This window comes from Vicugna pacos, chromosome 7 (genome assembly GCF_048564905.1).
Source record: "Vicugna pacos chromosome 7, VicPac4, whole genome shotgun sequence".
In the NCBI taxonomy this organism is placed as follows: Eukaryota; Metazoa; Chordata; class Mammalia; order Artiodactyla; family Camelidae; genus Vicugna; species Vicugna pacos.
Genome location: NC_132993.1, coordinates 46,988,350 through 47,005,749, shown reverse-complemented (window position 1 = coordinate 47,005,749; position 17,400 = coordinate 46,988,350). Strand labels below are relative to the sequence as shown.

Below are 17,400 nucleotides of genomic sequence, written 5' to 3'. Positions count from 1 at the left end.
GGGACACCCCAGTTTCAGCTCTCCCCACGTATACCCTCAGAGTCCACATTTCGGAAAGTGCGTTGACTTGAGCGGCCTCTCTGCATGAGCCCACAGCCTCCATCACCCTACAGGGACAGGCAGAGCCAGGACTGGGGAAGCCTGCCACCTACCACATTGTGCGGGCAGCTTTCTAAGAAAAAGAATACAAAATTACTTCATTTTTGCAAGCTTTACAAAGATACACTTCATCCACATGAATACACTGCCAGGCGCCCTGCGAGGGAGAGAGCCAGGAGCTCACCATTCATCAGCTTCTCAGCAAATCTGCTTTCTGGACACACAGGTGAGCTTCTGAAAGGACCAGTGGAACTGTAACTAAGCCCTGAAGGGAGTAAAGCCAGGAACTAATTCTAGCTGGGGAGCATTTTATAATTTTTGTTTCTTTCATATCTATAGAACAATTTTAAAGAACATTTGCTCAGAATAGTCCCTACTGACTTGAGACATTAATTTTTAACTCTTTTTTCTCTAGTAGTACTTATTTCGTTTAAACCATTTAAATCAATTTATTTTAAATAAAGGCTTTTTAGGTGGAACATTTCCCATTGCGTTTCATCTGTCCCCCGATCCCACCCTCTGTATGGACCCCCAAGGCTCACCTCCCAGGTCTGGGACAGCCGGCTGACGGAAGCAGTGTTGAGACCCATCACAATAGCGAAGAAAGAATTCAGGTTTCTCTGTGCTTTGCAGCTACGGGAAAAAAGAAAGCAGAAGGCACTTTGAGGCCACATCCTTTCACCAGATGATCCCAAAAGATAAAGCTGCAAAGACTCTCCTAGGCCACAGAATTCAACGTCTAGGGCAGGGCTGAACTCTGCTCGATGACCTCTGTACCCTTGACCTGTGGGACGGGTGTTATTTACTCCCTCAACACAACTGATCCCAAATGCTTCAGCAACTCCAGACCTTCAGGAAAAGATCTGTGCTCTTGATATTCTCTGGACACTCACAAGATTCCTCCTTTTAAAAAACCTATTTTCGATGCATTTACAATTTCAACTGAAAACTCTCAGAAGTTTATGTATCCCCTACCCTCATTTCATAAAAAAAAAAATAACAGCTCTCTGGTCCTGTCTGTAATCCGGATCTGCCTTTCTTTTTTGACAAAGTCTCTCTCAGCTCACAGGTCTAAGCTCCCCCTCTCATTACATTTAGGTGTATTTTCTTTGCTTTCAACAAAATAGCTACTATGTTATGTATATATTTAAAGTATGGCATAGAGGGAGGATACAGCTCAGTGGCAGAGTGTGTGCTTAGCACGCACAAGGTCCTGGGTTCAATCCCCAGTACCTCCATTAAAAGACAAACAAATAAGTAAATAAACCTAATTACCCCCCCTCCAAAGAAAACAAAAAACAAAACAATAAATAAAGTATGGCATATATTATGGAGATACTCTCCCACATTTCTCATTTAAGGAAATAAAATGCAAAATAAGACCATGTTGAGCTCCATTTACTGTGTCAGGTTATCTGCTCTACACAACGTCAATCGTGCCTTTCAACTTAATGAGTCAAAACTCTACTGATTTTCAAAGCCAGCGGAGGGGCTTGATACAGCAGAGGGAGGCTGGGCTTCCAGTCAGCTGAAACAGCCTGTGCATCCCAGACACTCCTCAATCTAGGATGTACTAGAAAACAATTTCTTTCAGATTCACAAATATATAGAGAACAAACTAGTGGTTATGGGCTGGGGGAGATACAGGGATGGGGAATTGGGAGGCACACACTATTAGGTGTAAGACAGGCTCAAGGATGTTATTAGACAGCAAGGGGAATATAACCAATATTTTGTAATAACTGTAAATGAAAAGTAACCTTTAAAAATTATATAAAAATAATTTTTAAAAATTTAAAAAAGGAGACAACTTCTTGGAGGCAAGTTTCTAAGCCTGCAAAATTATGCTAACTTTATAATTAAATATGAAAAAATACGAAAGTGCTTAGCAGTAAGTTGGGTGCATAAAAATTACTTGGGTACCCAGTGTGGGATGTCATCTCTTCCATAACAACTCCATCAATGTCTTAAATAGAATTTGGGAATAGTGTATATATAACTCTGCCTCCTGCTTTTTCAGTTACATAACGTGTTACTTATTATGGATTCTTCACTGTCATCATTAATGGCTATATAACACTTATCAAAAACATATTTCATAATTTGTTTTCTTTTCCCTTATGGCTGACATTTAAATTATTTTCAATTAAATACAGATTGAGACAATAAATATCTTTGTGTATAAAACTATTTACTGTATTTATAGTTTTTTAAAATTAAGCTAGATTTCCAGTCAGAACCAGGAAACTGGTTTGGGCTCTTAAAGTGGTAATACATAGAGCTGGTGGTGCCCGGGCCGGTCCTGCCTGAGCAGCCTGCTCCCGGCCTGCACACTCCCAGGGCAGCTGTGCCTGGGCATCAAGGCAGTGGGGGGGTGGGGGTCACACCTGGGAGCATTTTGGAAATTCTATACCCATTAATAGGGGAACCTGGAAAGGCACTGTTGCCTCCATCCCTACTGTCCAAAGCATCTGGGTGAACACAGTCCTCAGGGCCCCCACCGCTGAGTCTCCATGGGCCCCAGTCTGTCTGTCTCACAGACTAGTCTTCCTTCCAGTTTTAGACTCTGCCTCCAGTTCCCTGGTAGGCAAGAGGACCTGAAACTTAGCCTAACTGGCTCCTTCATCTGGTTTCTGCCAACTTTCTCCTGAGTAGACCCCACTTGGTATATTCCACGAATAAACAAACAAGACTCTTCCTAGTCTATGATTTAGAAATCCACCTATTTCTCAGAAACACTGGTGCCTAAAGGCGTCAATACTGCAACTCTTCTTTCCTTCTGCCATCACTTCCCTCACTCCATCTTCCTGTCTCATCATAACCTGGAAAGTTCACCCCAGCCAGAACAGACTTCAGTCAGCTCCATCTCTTGATGGGATGATTTGAAGTGCCAGGCTCCTCTGTCAAGGTTTTTGTGATCAGTGAGAACTGCTCCACCCCTGTCTCACCTAGAAGCTCGCTCTCACTCCCACCTTACTGCATGATGGAAGCCCTGATGGTTCTGTTGTTTCTCATCATTCAAATGCCTAGTGTACAGCAAGCCCTTCAGACAGCATTTGTTGGAGCTAAAAACAAGACCTTTTTAGGGAAATAGTTTTATTATTATTCATTATAAAAAAGTTAAAAATTCCTCTTTGTATTCGGCATCATTTAACTATATGAAATCTTAGATATAATTCTCATCCTCTTATCTTTCAGCTCCCTATAAACAGTTTTCCTGGTTCAGATCTCTTTTTTGTCGTATTTAAAATATGAATCTGTAAGAAGAACACCTGAATCTGTAAGAAGAAAAAAGAAATTAATATAGACACGATTTCTCCATAAGACAAGAATTTTTTTTGGTAGGAGAAGGTAATTAGGCTTATTTATTTACTCTTAAAGGAGGTACTGGGGATTGAACCCAGGATCTCATGTGTGCTAAACATGCACTCTACCACTTGAGCTATATCCTCCCCCTATAAGACAAGTTGATACAGTACAAATATGGACTACCATCCCCGTCTGGGGCCCTCCTTTACCAAGCCTCATTCATTCCATCAGAAGAACAGACTGTCCGACACTAAAACATTCCAGTTTAGCGAACACTCCTTTGTGTGAATAAATGAAGTCCACTCAATCCACAGAGGAGGGGGATGGGATTGGTGAGGAGGAAGGAAACATGAATATGCAAATAGGATGCCGTAGGCAGGGAAGACACTTCACGATCACAGAAATTACTGTTCTCCCTCGGCCATTCCTACTACTGTGATTGTGAAGAATTTAACTTTCTGTTTCTGTTGGCACTCTCTTCTACAGGCTAGGGATAGAGAGCAGTATAGCAAATAATTGAAGAGCATAGGGCCATATGGAGAAGGAATGAATATACGTATTTCATTTCCCTGAGGATAGACACAATCTTATACTGGGAACTAAGCTATGTGGTATCATTTTACTCGATGGGGTATTAATGTCACATTTCACCAAGTAACTGGCATTTATAAGAAACCTTTTGACCCAAAAGAGCTTCACTTTAAGGAGTTTCATAGGCTATTGTAGAATGTGATGGCCAAATTAAAAAAAAAAAAAAAGCAGCAGCGGCATTCACCATAAAAGCAACCAAGATTCAGGCTTATCTGTAATCCATCTCTCCTTCCATTCCCAGTCACATCGAACAGCAGGTCAGGTACTTCCATTATCTCTCACCCAAGTAAACCAAATATTCTGCTTCTGGGGTCTCCTTGCCTACAGTTCAGTCTCTGTGCTACTTTCAGATCAACCTTCCTGAGGGACAACTCAAATCATATCCAACTCCTGCGCAAAAACTTCCAAAGAATCCCTAGTGTCGTCTAAATTCAGTCCAAACTCTTCAATCTGAAAGTCAACATCCTTTCCAATCTGGTCCCACCTTCCTTTCTATATCAGTGTCTCACGGCTTCCTTACAAATAGCTTCCACTCTGGCCAAACTGGATAAGGTTCGTTTCTCTGACCACACTCTCTCTGCCTCCAATGCGCTCTTCTACGTCTTTTCTCTGGTGAGTATGACCTCCATGGAGAGTGTGCTCTCTTGAATTCTTACCCAGAATTCAAATGTAGCTTCAGATGCTACTCTGTTCCAAATGTTGTTCTAATCTATCTTTCCCACATCTTTGGCATAAAGCTTCCCTTCCTCTGAAGTCCCCAACAGAATTTCATCTCATAATAGGGCACCCTTCCCCTCTATTTTGCAAATTAACCATTTGAGTTATAGAAAGTATCCTCCCAGCAGACAGTAAAGTCCTGGAAAGCAGGGCTTTGAGTGTAGGCTTACTGTAATTTCCCCACAATATCCTGCATGGATGTGCATATATAATGAGTGATCAACACATATTTCCTGAATATATTACACTGACATGTACTCAAAACTGTTTGATATAAAAACTACTTTGACAAGTAAAGGAGGAAAAAAATGAGAAGACTAGGAGGTAAAAGGAACTGGAAAATACTTTGGTTCTGTTGGGAAGCTGTCCCAAGAGTAGTCTTAGGATGTTAATTTGGCATTTTAAGAGATGCTCCCGGGAAATTACTAAAATATCATTCTACCAGCATTTATTGAGTCACTGCTATTTACCAAGTTCAGTACCAGGCACCCCAGGCACTGTGATTGATTAGAAATGGTCCCCATCCTCTGGAAGCTAACACAGCCCAATGCAAGAATCCTGTATTAAAAGGTAAGTTTAATCAATATAATGAAGAAGTTTTAAAAAAGGGCAAAAACCATGTGTGCACCGTGGTGGGGGGTGGTTGTGGTAGGGAGTAGTTGACCTTGCATTTGAAAGTCAGGGATGATTTCAAGAAGGAAGCAATATTGGTCTTGAAAAATCACAACAATTTGCTGGGTGGAAGTGGCCATTCTAGGCAGAGCCAACAACACACGTCCAGGCTTCGGTAACGGTGTGCAAGGGAAAGGGACAGCCATTTAGAGTGACTGCAGCGTGGGGTGAGGCTCAGAGGTCAGGGAGACCAGATGGTGCAGAGCCTGCTAAGGAGTTTGCAAAGTTCATACTCTGGGCATGAACGAGCCAAGAGCAGAATCTTGGAACGCATCTGATTTTCAATGATTCTCATTCGCTACTACTTCCCCCATTTCCCTAACCTACTGTAGCTCACCTGGCCACTTTGTAATTTACTTGCATGATGGCCCCATCACATGTGCACTGCCTGCTTTTGTCTATAGCAAAGAGCAGAGTGCTTCAGCTTCAGTCTGGTATTTTGACATTTACTTTAAGATATACATGCTTCAAAGGCAAAGACAGAAATATTCAAAAACAGACCTTTTCAATCACTTGGTCACTTAACTCAATATTATACTTTTGCATCCCAACCCTTCTTATTATTGCAAGAAAAAAAGTCTCAGGAGAGGAGAGGAACTGCATTTTTTACCACTAGAAACTCACTGAGCGGCAATTTTGATGAATTTTTTCACCAGCTGCACTCGCTTGCCCAGCTGGCTGCAGAGCAGAATCTCCGTGGCCACCCAGAGCTGGACTTCATTGCATCTCTGCAGCAGAAAGCTGAGGTTCATTGTGTGCTCCCCACCTCCTTGTCTGCTGAATGTGAAGTAGATCAGCTCTTGCTGAAAGAAAGTATATTTATGCCAGCATTTATTTTTATAGCACAAAGTAAAGTTGATTCAAAATTCAGTCCATTTTTAAGAGCTATGGCAGGTAGTCACTCTCATACCATGATATGTTATGAGAATATAGCAAACAGCAATATATTAAATTCAAGACAATTTATCTTGACTTTAGAAATGCCCTGTTGAATAATGTTCACATAGTGAACTTATATAAGTGAAATTTTTTAGAATGTAAGAATGATGTATTTCATGAAAATCTAAGGCATTCTAAAGTTTAAGTCATAAAGTTAAGTCAAATCCAAACTTCCCAAACTCATTATATAGGCAACTTCAAATGAAAATGAGTATCACTAGCATTTGTTAAGATGCACATTAGACCCTCACATTTCAGTGTGAATCAGAATCACATGAAGGCCTGTTAATGCACAGATTGCTGCGCCCCAACCCCCAAGTATTCTGAGTCAGTAGGTCTGGGGGCTGGCCTAAATCTGCATTTCTAACAAGTCCTCAGGTGTGCTGATGCTGGTCTGGGTACCCATTCTTTGAGAACCACTGATAGAAGATGCTGTCAAACCATAATCCAAAAGAGAGTGCGATTAGGACAAGACACAAAATTTACAAAATTGAGTTAGACCAGTAACTATTGATATAGACTGGCCATATGCAAAGCAATGGAAGAAATTTATTTCTAACTGGATGGGTAGGAGGTGCTATGTGTGTGCAGGTGTGTGTTTTACAGGAGAAACTGACATTCTCCCACTGCATAAGCAGGGACACATCCTGCTCTATTAACATTTCCAAAGTCACAAGTCATTTAGCTTGAATGAGTTCACTACTTGCTCCAATGTAGATCATCATGCTGGAATATTTCTGAGGAGAAAATATGAGGACATTTAAAAGACATTCCAAAATAAAAGTGAAGCTTGGGATTCCCTAAGTTGGGCGTGATTTCCTTCTTCAGAAGGAAAGGCCTTTTATAATGAAATATTTCATGACACAGCAAAGCAAACTCAGCATACTGTAGCACAGAAGCACCTCATTTCTCATCTCCTGATTCCTGTGAGGCTTTCCACCGGCCATGGTGATTCATTAACTGTCAATAGCATTTTGTACCTCACCCATTGTTTTATAAGTATTTAAGCTGTCCTCGGGGAGAGGGTGATGGACATGAAAATTTGAAATATACCTCAAAATTTTCAAGAAAGTACTTGAACTCTTGCAGCATAGTCTAAATTTATGGAATGTTCTTAAGAATGGGTATGTATGTGTAAGTATATACAAAATGTGATTCATATAAGTACTGTAAAGGTCCTGGAAAAAATTAAAATATCATTATCAAAGGTCTGCAATGTACAATGTTTCTTCAACCCCATTAGAGCTTTATCTACATATAAATATATACAAATGCAAATGTTTTCAAACAAAAAAAAATACAGCATATGTATGCTACATTACACAAACATACAATTGTATTAGGTGCAAATAAAGCATGATCATGTCTTCTGATTTTCCTAGTTTGGCGTCAGTCTTTCAATGCATTTAAAGTCCCCCGATATCTTTCTGGGCTGCAGTATCCTAGATGATGGATCTTTTTAAAACCTAGTCATGCACAAATATTCTTCAAAAAGAACTCACAGTTAAAATCGCACTAGCTTATTTAATTGTTCCATTCTTTACTTACCTCGTGAATTGAATTGAAGAGGCTCCAGTCAAAATTCATTAATTCCAGAGCCAGATCCCAGGTGTTCATTCCCAAAATCCTAACCGACCTTTGCTGTGATTCCTCATTGTCTGCAAACGGGTTCTAAACAGACAGAAGCAAAAGGGTCCTCAGTAAATTCCCAAACGTTTGGCACTGAATTGGCTGGCCACAGAAAGGCACCAGAGGCCCACTTAAAGAAGCAATCATGTCTGAGTGCACTTAACCATTTTCCCTGGTTTGTTCGCCTTCAGTGAGTTATAGCCAATTTAGGAAACAGACTTGGAAGCAGTAGAATGTGATCAATGATACTTCACTGAGTCGCCCCTCCCCCCGACACATACACATGTGCGCGCGCGTGCGCGCACACACACACACACACACACACACACATATGTGCACATACAAATCTGATTATAAAACACTGCCCCGGCAGACAGCATAATGAAAGCGAAAGCCCTGAAGTCACTGCGACTTCTGGTAAGAATTAATGTGTCAGCAGGGTTAGTATAAAAACAAACAAAAGAAATGTCACGGTGCACTTCAATAAGGACAGACATGGCTTTTACAGAAAATATGTTTAACAAGTCTCATCCCAGACACATATTTACAAATTTTATTAAAATGCCCATGGAAAGCAAAAAAAAAATTTTTTTTAAATAGAAAATAAAAAATAATAGTGACTTCATTTATACCCCATGGTGGATGATTATTTTAAAGTATCAATTACTTTCCCTGTACAAATAGCTATGAGTTTGCTAATAATAGTATGTCCTTAAAATCTGGCATAAAATTATTGAATGCTACCACAAATGTAAATCTATTGTCACCGTGAAATATATTAAAAATTATTTGCAGGAGGGGTGGGAATAGTTCAGTGGTAGAGCATGTGCTTAGAATGCATGAGGTCCTGGGTTCAATTCCCAGTACCTCCATTAAAAATGTCTTTAAAATAAAAATTATGTGGCATCTTTTTAAAATATTTGATATTTTCTAATTAAGATATAAATTCTTCCATTTGAAGGGTTGGACTTGAATAGTTTATGATGTTAAAACAGTTCTTGGCTTGGAAGAAAGAGAAAGGGACTGCAAAAATAAATGCCATAGCAGGATGAAGGGAATACTGTAGATTCTAAATATTAACCTCTATTTCTTGAAGTGCTAAAAAAATTATTTGCTGTAAGTTTCCACAAGAGATTCAATGTAGTTCCCTGTGCTATACAGTACAAACTTGTTGTTTATCTATTTATATATATTAGTTAGTATCTGCAAATCTCATGTATGACTGAAGCATTATACTGTGCACCAGAAATTGACACATTGTAAACTATACTTCAGTAAAAATATATATACAAAAAAGTGAAAATTAAGTATTCAGTATTGAAATCCAAAAAATAAAAATGAAGAAAAATAAATTATCCACATTTTCAAATTTTTGTGTTTATGAAAAGGTTTCCTAATTTTAAAAAATGACAAGATTTTCACAAGCTTTTCCACAAGAGACTTGATTCTCTTCAGAGTAGGTCAAGGCGTAAACCGTCCCTGTGCCCCCAGAGTGGGATACAGGGTGGATGGAGCTCAGTAAGGTTGTAAAGAATGAATGCAGTGCAAACACTGAGGCGCTGAGGTGGGGGAAAGCCTCCCAGGTTTCTCAGAGATTGGTCTGGCTAGACTGGGACCAGATGGACCCACGCTGCACCGCAGACATTCAAAAAGCCCCGAGTTGGGACATAACACCAACCTTCGCTTACTGATTTGGAGGTGAAGGATATTTTCACATGGCTCTTTACCCCTCCTACTTTCTCCCTTAATGCGCCCCTGCCCCTGGCACTGTCCTCTAGTTATTCAAGGCAGACCATCACCCTCTCCAAGAATCACTGTCTATGTCTCTATTCTTTTCATACAGGGCCACGACTCCTAATTTCCAAGATGAATTTAGGCACAAGTATAGTGGATATGAGGGATTTCTCACATTACCCTTCCCTTATAATGTTCCATTTTGACTGAAATCTTTTGGAGATAAAATACCTAAACTATAATTCCAACAGGGAAGTTTTAGGGGGTGTGCCAACCTGGTGGGGGGAACATTTGAGCACAGGGTGGCGTCTGGCTCAACTCGAAACGTTTCGGACATACTTCATAGCACCTATTCCTCCCATTAAGACACTGCTGCTCGCCTGCCCTCCACTCTTGTGAGCCTGGCCCTGGACCGTGGTAGAAGAGCGCTCCGGGAATGCATGCAAGGGAGATGCACGAGAAGTCTGTGTGGCCCCGGGGAAGGCGGGGAGACAATGCGGTCCCTCCATCACCAGGAACCACAGCAACCGCATACCAGATCCTCCTCCCTGGGGAGGGGTGCAGTCACATCACTCTCATTATTTACTCAAAGATGCTGTGCAGCACCCTGTCTGTCACCTTTCACTGCTGGAATTACATCATGTATAGACCCACGTCCTGGGACCTGGGGAAGGACACTGAGAGCTGGGAAGGCCCACGTAAGACAAACAGCTTCTCTCTCCTTTTCTCCCCGGCGAGGTACAGATGAAAGGAATGTGCAGGAGCTCCAGAGTCAAATGTAACCAGACTGAAATCCTAACCCTCTCCCTGACTTGGCTGTGGGGAACTAGTTACTCAGCCTCTCTGAATGCCACATGGTGAGTGGGAACGTTAAATGAGATACTGCTTATGAATTAGTACATACGCGTCTGGTCATAATTGTGAAAATAATCGTGACTAATATTTTTATGGTAGCTTGATTATCGTGTAGATAACTTTACATAAAATGTTTTTATTATAAGCAGTTTTGGTTAACATGCATGGTATACAGATTCCTCAGTGATAACAGACCACAGGAGCCAGCTGGAAAGACCCCACCCTGTGAGGACTCCATGGAACAGACCAGGACCCCGAGTCTGGACGATACAATCACAGTCTGGTAAAGCCTGCTCTTTGTGGGTGACGGATCTGAGGCCTGGCCCTACCATTCAGAAAGCAACCACGGGACTGAGGTTTTGGGGATCAACAACAAATTATCTAGTGAGATGTAAAAATTCTTAAATTTAGGACTGAAAATAACATACAGTGTGGGTTCTACATTTCTTCTCAGGATTATTCTTCATTGGCATCTGATGCCCCCCACCCCCAATCATGAGCCCATTTTACACAAGGAAGGCTGATAATCCACCCTTTCTTCAAGGAAACGGCACACTCAAAGTGCACCCAATGCACAGAAACTAAGGACAGAGTCTCTTTCCCCTTAAATCCACCCACATAGGGGGCATTTCTCAGCCTAATAACCAAATACTCACCAAAAAAAGAAGAAATGGAACTAAGATTCCAGCGGAAAAGAGTCACATCTCTCAAATCCCTTGTTGCAGGGGCTCAGAGAGAAGCAGGATCTGACTTAGGAAGAGTTTAGAATTCCTAAAGATGGGCCTGCCTTTGATTTGCAAAAGTAGTGTTATTTGACAAGTGTATTATTGGCGACAGGAAGAAATAGTTGGACGTATTTTTCTAACTTTCACTTTAAAACATACAAATATATGTTCTCAGTCTGACATTTGTGTCTGTGTGTTTCACGTACAAGGCTAAAGGTCCTTACCAAAGTGTCAGCCAGGTCTTTCCGGTAGACAAATATCCGACCAGATGCATCAAGGGATTTGGAGATGTCCAAGTCATTTGGCTGGAGTTCATGCTTTTCTTTATTCAAAAAAAAAAAAAAAAGAGTAATTAGAAACACATGAACAGTAGTAGGCATTTACAGTACATCTAAAGAGTGAAACTTGCCAAAGAGTAAGATTTAAAAGTAAATAGAATGTGAAGTAGATTTAATTCAGTTCTGCAAATGCTATTCAATGACACCAGATAATCAAAGCTCGTTATTCATAAAGTGGTACCCTCTTGGATTCTTTCTTATATTTAGTCATTCTTTAGGACACAGAACAGCTTAGGAAAGAAAGTAAAATTCACTCATAATCCCATCACTCTAAAGTAATCATGATAGTAGTATTGGTAAAAATTGGGTGTATTTTTGTCCTGATCTTTATGCAAATGTGTGTGTCTGCACACACACATAAAGTCACAATTATTATTCCTACATATGCATTAAAATCATTATAGATACATATATGGATATATTTGTAATTATTTCCTTATGTGGTTTTATATGCTGATTTTCTTCCAAGTACTAACCCATTTGTCAAAATTATTTATATATGTCATGTGTAATTGGTTATATAACAGTCCATTAGACTATCATTTAATCGTTTCTCTCTTGTTGAACATTCAGTGGTTTCTTTTTTTTTTTTTTTTTTTTTTTGGTCATATAAATTAGATAGCAAAATACATGCTAAATACTAGCACGGGGCCTGGCACATAACAGGGGTTTGATAAATGGGATCTATTATTACAGCAGCCATAATATATATTGCTGAAGTCAACATCCTTGTGCATAAATCTTTGGCTCTTAGAGATGAATTTCTTAAGATAGATTCCCAGTAGTGAAATTATTGGGTCAAAGGGAATGAATATTTTAAAGTTTCTGATACAGACTGCCAAATTGCTTTCCAATTCTTACACCCACCAACACTCATCATTACTTTTGACAAATTTGCTGTTTTACTAAAATCAAAAATAGATTCTCAGTTTATTTTGATTTCTTGACTGCTAACAGAGCTGAATATTTTTCATATATTGTTCTTCTACTTCCCTATTGTTCCTGTCCTTTGGCCATTTTTCTACCAAAGCTGGACTCCTACAGCACAATAGGCTTCCTCATAGAAAAGTGTCTTCCCCTGCCTACAAAATGCAGACAGGAATCGACTAAAGGGATATTCAAGTTTATTCCACTGTAACACAATCAGCTTCTCCTAAGGTAGCCCTTCAGTTATCCAGCAGGGATGGAAACACAGTACGCCACGTATCTTTCTCTAGATAATTTAATCAGTTCAAATGCCAGATTTTGTTTTGAACTTCTCTGCTTGATACAGAGTACACAAATGATAATCTAATAGGTTCTTTACGGCCCAGAGTTACAAAGATCAATAGTACTATCCTGTCAGTACTGTCAGTGATGTTTGTAGTAAATTGTCCCATGTGGCTGGGCTCTGAAGTTCTTCCACCTCCTCCCTCTTTGTTTAGCTGTAATTTCTTGCAACCTTCTGTGTGTCCATATAAGCCTTAATCTGAATTTATAAGAGCCATTCCGTACCTGCTATGGAATAAAATGCCACGGCTTTCTGACAGTAATTTTTCCATTCACTAAGAAATTTTTTTTTCTTATTTTCAAGTTTGTCACTATACTACAAAAGATTAAAGATGATAGAATTTTAAGCTCTGAATAACTGGGTAGGTTTCTGTTACTATATGCATATACCTACCCTGGGTACAAAATAGGCAGAAATCTACTGAAAGCTGTGAGGCTAAAGGTGCCAGTCCTCTTAGAAAGATTCACAAAATCTACCACATGGCCAACATCTTTAAACTTTTTTTGACAAAAAGAAAATAACAGTAGATCTCATTGTCATTTCATTTTGAAGTAGCATTTAAAACATCATTTATTAAAAATTATGTAACTAGAGCAGAGAATACATTAAGCTCTGTGAGCTCTTTTTTCTCTTCATAAAAACATTATTGTTTGGGGATACGAAGCTGCAGGCAAAAAGGTTCTTAACAGACAAAACTACTAATTGGTGGAAAATGATGGCACATTTCCAAATCTGTGAGATAATTCAAGAGATAAGCTGATAGCTCTAGTGATGATTAACTCTGAGTCTATCCACATTACAACGCCAGATGAATCTAATTTAATAGGGTGTAAAAATGGTATTTCACAGTCATCAAATAGATATTGGCTAGTAAAAGAGCCACTCATTAATTTCAAGATTCACGTATGGCCCTGGGCCACCTCTGGGTCATCCTCCAAGGGGGTTGGGTCTCATCTGTGCCACCAGGTTCACCCAGAGTCCTTCCTTCCCCAGAACCTTCTGTCTGAATGGGGACCCGAGAATTACCTTCTGTCTTGAGAGGCAAATGCTGGTTTTGATGAAGCTTAATAGTGTTTTGAATCATTAACTATTTTTGGTCACTTAAAATTAATATACAACTATCAGATTTATCTGCAATATTTTGTTAAACAGTCAACCACTTTTGGATTAAAATTCATGTAGTCCACGTGTTTCTGAAATTTTTGCTCTTTTTCTTTTGATAATGTTTTGATGGAATGTACAATTAGGGCCCAGGGAGAGGAAGGAGAGACTCACTTACTAGGTCCGGGAAGAAGGGCTGCCTGTTTGCATATGTAATTGACTAAATTGTAGGACCATTTTACCTGCCTCTGAGTAACAAAGCAAAGAAGTAATATTCCGTCACATAATGCTTTAGTACGTTCTGATCTTCTCCTGACTGTAGAATGACAACAAAGGGTAAACAGGAATGCCCTTTATCTGCTCCCCCTCCCCCACCCACCCCATCGCTGGTTCATTAGTTAACATAGTTACTCCCATTTTTCAACTACTGAGGCTAAGTTTCTTTCTTTGTATTTTTCTCAGGGTTAATGAGATATTAAGTAAAGACTGTAAGCCAAAAAAGGAGGCCAGAGACACTGAGACGCTGAGATCTGACAGGCTCCAGTGAAAATGTTCGGGTCTGTTCAGGTCACATAGATCAATAGTGTCAGCTCGTAATCTGTGTGATCTTATTCAAAACAGACAATAAACTGTTCTCTGAGGATAAATAAGGCCCAACAGAAGGAAAAGCTATCACCAGGCCTCACTCCCCATGTCCTCCTGAAGGAACACTGCCTGTGAGCTTTCGGCTTATTGTACAGTTTTTATTTCCATCAGTATGGAGTCTTTAAGTCTTAAACTGTCAGCCAGCAAAATGACTAGTTCAAGGCTGTCTTTCTTTTTTCTTCCGAAAGTAATTTCATCCTTTAGCAATTTCCCAAGCTAATTTAAATATGAAAACAGAAGGCTTATCTAGAGTACAAAATATGTAAAGCCTTATAACACATTTCAAAACACTGGCGTGCCTCTCTATTCAGTTCTTGGGGAGGAAATTCAGTATCCAACAGTACCCAACTGTTGTCATGGAAACATCTCTGGTAGGCGGCTTCTTGTTGTTCCTGTGGTCATCCAGCTGCGGACCCGGGAGGGACGCACTGCACGATTACGCCATAAAAATGTCAACTCTCTCCTTTTGGAGGTGATCCAGTGAAAGATTAATATTCAAGGACAGAAAATCACTTACCCCCAGAGAATGTGACGGTAACCAGAGCCAGATCCTCTTCCGCATGCTGGATCTTTTCTGCCACCACTTTCAGGATCTCCTGGGCTGTACTGGATACTTTTGCCTTCACGCTGACATAGGAGTGCTCCGTTACATAGACGTGGCAAAAAACTGCACGGGGCGAAAGAATTGTGAGTGAACAAAGAGGTGTGACCAGGAGGTACAGACTTTTTCAAGTCAAGGCACCCACCCTCCTATTCTCTTTAGTACAGACCAGACACAGCTAGATTTACATATTTATGTACGCGCACAGGCCCTGAGGGTATATGCACAGAAGTGCGTGCCTGCACACACGGCAGATGCAGACACTATAATGCTGGGGGACAAGCTTGAGCAGTGCATAGGCGGCCCGAACTATAAGGAGAGACCCACACTGTGGAGGCGGCCTGACCACAACACAGGTGCTGGAGTCTGGGCCACACGACAGGACTCCGAAGCCCCTTCTTTGAGTGCCACTGAGGTCCCCCAAAGCAGTCTATTACAATGTCTTAACTCACACATTTTAATTTTACAGTCCTCTTCCAGACCGTCACAGTGGTCTTCCCTTCGCACAGAATAAAGCCCTTTGTTATTCGAATTCTCATAAGCTTATCTAAAAATCTGTCATCTGCCATGGTTTTTGGCTTCAGCCTTCTTGACCATTAAAGAATGATGTGCTCCTCGCCTCCCCATCAAGGTGGTAGTGAGTTTGCCTTCCAAATGGAGGTCACATTTCCAGCCTTTTTAATTTCCTTTTTCTTGTCTGCGGTGCTGATCATTATTACTAGGACATTATCACTACCAGGGTGAACAGGGCCCTGGAAAAATGTTTATGATTTGATAGGAGAAGCTGTTTTAATAGCAATGGAAATAACTGACAACATTATTTGCCTCTTATATCAGCTACTCTGAATGTATAAAACACTAGCTTCTTTAGAAAAGACAGAGGGACAGTAATACACTTAGTCTTCTAGACTAAAAAAAAAAAAAAGGAGTACAGCTCCTAGAGAAATTCACATGCAATTTAACTGGCACCACAAAAAGAAACCCAGGATTGTTTTCACAGATATGCCGATGAAGCAAAAGACAAATTCTGAGTTTACTAGTACAAACCTCAAAGTGAACACACCACCAGGAGGCACTGACGGCATTTTGGTTTTGGTCTGGTTGGGTGTCACTAAAACAATAGCATCTGACAAAGAGTTGTTTTATGTGTTGTCAACAGACTGGTGAGAGGCTTTTTCCTTCCATAGAAAGATGGAATTTTTGAGCAAGGCAAAGATACAGCCTGCAAACCACTAAATGTGAGGAAAGTGTACAGCTTGCTTAAAACAATGATGAACAAAAAGAGGCCGGCGGGGAGTGAGGGGGTGTCTTGAAATACTCAGATTCTTTGACTCTCAGCTTGGAAAATTATACAATTAATTGTAAGACAAATGGGAAAAGGGGGACCAGCAACTGAGAGATTAGGAGGGAAGGTCATTTCATTTGCTCTCCACTTGGCACAGATGACACTTTGGACACAGTGAGGGCCATCACGGGCTGCTTGTTTACACAAACAATGGAACAGAAGAGGTATCCTCGTGACACGCTGTTGTTCAAGAAGTTGAGCAAATATTCAACGTCCACACTTAAGGGTCTCAGAAAGTCTCCAAGTTACAATAGTGTGAATATCTGCATGGGTGTAAGCGTTTTCCAGCTCTGCACTTGACTCACTTCACCCAAACAGGCGGAAACCATTTCCTGTTCCGTTATAAAACAGTACCGCCAGAAAGCACGTCAGCACCTCCAGAGTGCTGCAGAGCTGATTCCCCTGTGCTGATGGAGCAGCCCTCTTCAGGGCGGGTCACGAGCCCTTTGGGCAGCAGCACGGACAGAGGACATACTGTACGCGTGGTGCTGCCCGGCACAGCCCTGCCTTGGAGGAGTTTTGAATGTACATCTTTCCTTTCGTTATTCCCGCCAAGATTTTCTTCTTGAAATCTCGGGGACTGACTCAGCCAAAGCCCTGCACGCCACCTTCAGTGGACTTTCCAGTGAGTCAAGACACCGCGCTAATGAAGCAGGGGAGAAGGCGGCCAAGAGGAAAAGGCTGCCTTTCCTGTCCATTCTGCACCTCTCCCGGAGAGCGCAGGGCACTCCCTGCAGTCTCTCTTCCTTACTTCTCAGATTACAAATGTCCTTGGTCCCTGGGATAGTCTTCTATGATGAAGAAAACTGTAACGCCCACAGCAAAAGAAG

General features: G+C 40.8%; 1 protein-coding gene across 5 annotated transcripts in view; it reads right to left on the bottom strand.

The window, feature by feature from the left end:
• RAPGEF5 (Rap guanine nucleotide exchange factor 5) overlaps window positions 1–17,400 on the bottom strand; it is a 269,897-nt gene that overhangs the window by 20,155 nt on the left and 232,342 nt on the right. For all 5 annotated transcript variants that reach the window (XM_072964867.1, XM_072964864.1, XM_072964865.1 and 2 more), the window contains 5 exons: window positions 15,142–15,291; window positions 11,495–11,592; window positions 7,876–7,998; window positions 6,013–6,191; window positions 642–732 (listed from right to left, as the gene is read on the bottom strand). In XM_072964867.1, coding sequence (XP_072820968.1) covers window positions 642–732; window positions 6,013–6,191; window positions 7,876–7,998; window positions 11,495–11,592; window positions 15,142–15,291 — 641 coding nt within the window. The remainder of the gene's footprint in view (window positions 1–641; window positions 733–6,012; window positions 6,192–7,875; window positions 7,999–11,494; window positions 11,593–15,141; window positions 15,292–17,400) is intronic.